We start from the raw sequence: 5,508 nt of genomic DNA on the forward strand, positions 1-5,508 counted from the left end.
GGACAGTAAACATATTCATTAATTCAGCGAGTCACCAACTGTCAACCGACTTGGACACCTAAGCCATCCCCCAAAAAACATCCCAAGGGCATTACTGGGAATTGGGGAGAACGGACATTTCCCTAGCTGATGTTTCCCAAATACATCGAAAGAAGAGCTGAAGAAGAGCTGAAGAGGAGCTGAAGAGGAGCTGAAGCAGACTGTTCAGTACAAACTCAATATTGGGTGCGGGCACTTTACCCGGGGTGAAAAGCAGTGCGTTTCGGTGTTGGTTTGATTTGGTAAAAGTTACCTTTATTCACAGATCTAAGACAAGTATAACCTCTCCAGATCCCTCAATCGGAGGGGAATTGCAAAAGTGACCTTAGATCAACGTCTAGGAGCTACTTAATCCTGATGCACGGATGAGTGACAGTTGGACGTCGTGCTCGATCCTTTGAAGTTTGCCGACATTCACTGATGTTTGATATCATGGCTTACCCGCAGTTAGGATATCCCTACTCACCCACACACCCGGTAAGGCGTCTCTCACTAGAACAAACATCAGTGTGGTGAAGGAAAACATTGTTTGTTTGTTTCTGTTACTATAGTGTCTTCGGTTTTGCACATAAATCCTGTAGCCCAACTTTTTGTTTGCTTGACAAAATAACGAATTTATAGATAGCCTTTTTCGTTTTGTGCTCATGCATTGCATATTGGTTATATTCTTCCTGAAGAATCTATTCTTGTATTCGCGCCAGTTCCTCATGAGCACGAGCTCTCTGGCCAACTGCCTCGAGCCTGGCGGAAGGTCTCTCCTGGACTCCGGTGTGATGCCCACCTCTCCCCAGCCTCTCCGGTGCCCGGTGTACGAGAGCAGACTGCTCGGCTCCCCCGGCCAAGAGCTACCAACCCCGGCTATAGGTCTGGGTGTGTACGGAGCTGCCTATGGAAAGAGCCAGGGGTACTATGGCACCTGCGGAGGCGACGCAACAGCTTTATATGCCAGGGTATGTACTTATCTATATTGAATTTCGTTTATATATATAGATATATATATATTTTTTTTCTTCTTGTTTCACTTCATTCATCATGTCAGCGAAAATTAAAAGGACAGACATTTGCCCAATTCGTACATACTGGACTGTTCCATATCGGGCTGCCATATCTGTGGTGGGCAACGTAGCCTAAACAAAACTATGTTTGACAGTCAGGTTTTGAAAGGTTTTCTTACGTTTTCTCAATCACAATGAAATAATAATGAATAATTAAATATTTTGATTTCATATTTGCAGGGAACATTGGAGTCCAAAGATGGAGCGGTTGCGCATGTGGGAGCCTCTCAAACCCCTGCTTACTATCCGTACGATTACGCGTTTGGACAGTATCCATATGACCGATATGGGTATGTCTACTAAACATGCTATCTGTTTCTAAATAACTTGTAATTCTGTTAGAAAACATTTCAATTGTATCTAACCGTGAGAAATGGTGATAACGCATGCGTAATTGTGGCATAAAATAGTTCCATTTACGAAAGCATATCTCCTGCACAATGTAATAAGTCAAACCCCTTAGAGTTCCAAGTACAAGGAGGAAAAAGTAACATATTTGAAAACTCCAGCACATCTTAGATCCAATAAACATAGGATTGAAAATCAAATATTTGGAAGAGTTTCTCTTTCAAATAAACTCCTATTCTGACACCCCTCCCCTCTCCTCCCTTCTCCCAGGTATGGGTCATCAGTGGACAGTGCAGCTGCCCGGAGGAAGAACGCTACCAGGGAGACCACCAGCACTCTGAAGGCCTGGTTGCAGGAACACCAGAAGAACCCGTACCCCACCAAGGGAGAAAAGATCATGCTGGCCATCATCACCAAGATGACACTCACACAGGTAACAACTGGCTCAGTTTGGAGACTGAATATGTCAGTTGGAGCTCTACTGAACTTATTGTTGTGTTCCAGTACATGTCTGACCGAAGAGCACTATGTACTGGTTAATCACAGTGCTCCTCACTTTTTGAGGAGCACTACACTGTAAAGGAGTTGCAGTGACATTGACAATAACCTACAAGCAGCTCAGTGGCAAGTACAATTATATGTTTCATATTATAAACAGGGTGGTTGGAGCCCTGAATGCTGATTGGCTGAAAGCTGTGGTATATCAGACCGTATCCATGGGTATGACAAAAGAAATAAAAAATTGTTCTAATTACATTGGTAACCAGTTTATAACAGCAATAAGGCACCTCAGAGGGTTGTGGTATATGGCCAATATACCACGACTAATGGCTGTATCCAGGCACTCCGAATTGTGTTTTGTCTAAGAACAGCCATTAGCCGTGATATATATGTCATATACCATACTCCTTCGGGGCTTATTGCTTAAAAACAGTACTCCAGGGGTAGACAACCCTGCTCCTGGAGTGCCACAGGTACAACTAGGCACCATACTCGGTCATCTGAGCTAATTGATCTGTTCAGTGAGTGACTAAATTCCGCACAACTGGTCTTCCAGGTCAGTTAAATCAAAAACATGAAGTACATATTCGAGTTCCGAGTTAAATTGGTACAGCATTCTTACTCACAGGTGCAAACAGAGCCACTGGAAAACGTGTGGCGAGACAGCATTTCCCCCAGTATTTCATAATCTGGTGTTGCCATCTACAAAACAGCAGTTCCGACTAGGCCAGTAACTTCTCAGCACATTTTTGCATTCCAGTTCAACATTTACCTGCTCTGTCACCGCCTACCATTGAAAACCATTGAAAACTACACTCAGAAAAGTTGTGCTATTTGTATTTGTGCAATATAATTGACCGTACAGTCAAGCACCACTACACTCGCGCAAGTCACAACTTCTCGAGCACTGCAGACGTTGATAGCTAAAATCGAACAGCACGTACAAGTTGTCCTCAAGTAAAAAGAAGCGCCCATCAATCTACTTGCTGAGCTTATTTCTTTAGTGAAAGTAATTTACAAATTAAACCTTCAATAGTGACCACACTAGCATTATGCTGGCTACCACTGATAGTCTGCAAAGAGTGAGCTACAAAATACCCTTTAGCATTCCTCTTTCCTGGCCTACTGGAGCAAGTTAGATATCTCTTTTGGAACGCAATTGTCTTAAAGGGACCGCATCCTATTTTGAGATGTAAAAAAATATTCTCAAAATAACATACTTTAGAAACAAAAATGTATGCAATTATTACAACGTAATGACTTTCATTGCTAAATTATATTAAACAGCTTTTAATACATATCATACTAATCAAATATAGGCTATTAATAGCTGCATATACAGAGAAAGCATGCAAACCTAGGCCCTGTGTGACCCCAATGCATTTACAATTACATCATGTCCGGGCCAGTAGAGATTCTGTTTGGGCCAGTAGATTTTGAGCCAAGTTAACATTGGACCCTGTCATAGCCTACGAATAGGACCCAGAGTTTTACCTGATCAGGTCATGATATCAGTACAAACTCCAGGCCCAGCAAAGACATGTACGAATTTTGCCTCATCACTTTTGAACCTGTGATGCAGCCTCTGGGTGCAACAAATATAGTCTCTTACAAGGCACACCTCAAAATATGTTAATGAGACAGAAACAACAATGCCATGCCCCCGCTAGTGGTCAAAACATTTTGGGAGCTCCAAAGACATGGTACGCTACTGTATTCTGTGGGATGGAATTTCAGTACCATTTGAAATACAGTAAGTATTTCCCACCCACAACATTCTTCCACAATGCACCATCATTTACAATATGCCAGAGTATTTTACTGCTGATAATACCCCAAATTACCCTATAAATTACAGTTTTCTGTTACAGTGTCAGCACTGGATACTCACAGATAAAGATTACATCCCACAGAAATGTCTTCTGCTTTATCCTAAAAACAATTAGAAACACAGGTTGGAGAGGTTGGAGCAGAGGGCAGCCGTACTGCAGTGCCCCTGAAGCAGTTTTAGGGGTTAAGTTCCTTGCTCAACGCCACAAAGGCCAGATGGGGAATTGATCAAATATGCAATACTTTCTGAATGTGTTTGTTCATTCAGGTGTCCACGTGGTTTGCCAATGCACGGCGGAGGCTGAAGAAGGAGAACAAAGTCACATGGTCACCACGAGCCAATAAGAGCTCTGACGAGAGGGGCTGTGATGATGACAGCGACAGTGCAGAGGGATCACAAGAGGAAGAGCCAATCAAAAGCGAGATAGATGTTGATGGTGAGTGCATGCGTACCATAGATTTATATCATTAACTAGAAGAAGCTATTAAAATGGCGTCTATTAATTTAGATGGAAGTTGCTTTCTATCAGGCTGTCAAGTTGATGATTGTTAAAACATCTATGTATTTTTTGGTTGTAGATTCTGTAACAGCGAGGTGTGTGGACCTACAACACAGTGATCTGGAGGACTTTGATCTGCTTGAGTCGGATGGTTCTGACTGCGACCCTAAACACCAGTTTCACACCAAGGACACCCCAGTACACACACCACCGGACCACCACCACCACCCCAAAGACCCTTCTACCAGCCCACTCAGACATACCCCAGACACATCCCGACACGGGAACGAGCGGTTGCCACTGTCAGCAGACTGTCCCAAACACACACCAGAGCACGACCGAACAACCAACTCATTTTACACTCAACAGGACCTGCAAAGTACAGAGAGCAGCAAACCTAAAATCTGGTCCATCGCACAAACTGCTGCTATCCAACCTGAATTCCCTGCATGCATGCACACAGCCACCCCCAGCGAGTCTCTCTCCCCAGGGGGGTATCCAACTGAAGTACCCCACCTGAAGGTGGGGGCGGCTGGGCAGCAGGACTCGCCGGTGACTACCCTCAGAGATTGGGTGGACGGGGTCTTCCACGACCCACTGTTCAGACAGAGTTCCTTTAACCCTGTGTTGTCCAAGCCAGCCATGGACAGGGCATGGATTGGGTTAAATAGACAGGTGATGGAAGGCAGAACTCTGGGACAACGTTCTGTTGAACATGTTACCTCGTCTTTGCAGAATGTATAGACTTCTTTACAGAGACTTACAGAGACTTACAGAGACTGCTGTAGAAAGGTATATGAGCTCCCTGTGATGGCACATGCTTCCATGCCTTTTTTTGTTTTAGAAACGTGTCAATACATCGATGTAGGCTACTTCAGTGTCAGTAAATAAGTTCTGTATAAACTTCAAATTCTTACTACTTTCAGTTTAAAACACAGATGTAAATGAGTGGAAAAGAGGGATTCAATCTCTTTGGACATAGAAAAGCAAAGTAGTAGCCTACTCATTCTTCAGGTAAAATGAACCCCTCAACAGATTAGAAAGTGCTGGATGGTTTGATCACAAAAACACTGAAAATATGTAGTTTTATGATGTTGGAGTATCACATTAGTCATTTATTGGAACTTTGTCATTCCTACAGCACCGTGGGAATACCTTAGGGGGAGTAGCTTACTGGCCTACACCGTTTACAGACCTTTTATAATAACCAGATGCATGAGAGCACCATTTTTTTC

At 43.4% G+C, this 5,508-nt stretch overlaps 1 protein-coding gene across 1 annotated transcript; it reads left to right on the plus strand.

Annotated features, from left to right (window-relative positions):
* The first annotated feature begins 459 nt into the window (after positions 1-459).
* LOC135549054 (iroquois-class homeodomain protein irx-4-B-like) lies at positions 460-5,017 on the plus strand. The gene is made up of 6 exons (XM_064979121.1): positions 460-516; positions 741-989; positions 1,275-1,384; positions 1,713-1,875; positions 4,042-4,210; positions 4,353-5,017. The coding sequence occupies exons 1-6, from the start codon at positions 460-462 to the stop codon at positions 5,015-5,017; spliced, it is 1,413 nt and encodes a 470-aa protein (XP_064835193.1).
* The last annotated feature ends 491 nt before the right edge of the window (positions 5,018-5,508 follow it).

The sequence above is a fragment of the Oncorhynchus masou genome, chromosome 12, assembly GCF_036934945.1.
Source record: "Oncorhynchus masou masou isolate Uvic2021 chromosome 12, UVic_Omas_1.1, whole genome shotgun sequence".
Lineage (NCBI taxonomy): Eukaryota > Metazoa > Chordata > Actinopteri > Salmoniformes > Salmonidae > Oncorhynchus > Oncorhynchus masou.

What these genes read in the sequence shown, in the direction of transcription:
- LOC135549054 (XM_064979121.1), top strand. Translation starts at nt 460, where the DNA reads ATGTTTGATATCATGGCTTACCCGCAGTTAGGATATCCCTACTCACCC. An exon ending in CCTACTCACCCACACACCCG is followed by an intron (nt 517 to 740) that starts GTAAGGCGTCTC and finishes TATTCGCGCCAG; the next exon opens with TTCCTCATGAGCACGAGCTC. An exon ending in CAACAGCTTTATATGCCAGG is followed by an intron (nt 990 to 1,274) that starts GTATGTACTTAT and finishes TCATATTTGCAG; the next exon opens with GGAACATTGGAGTCCAAAGA.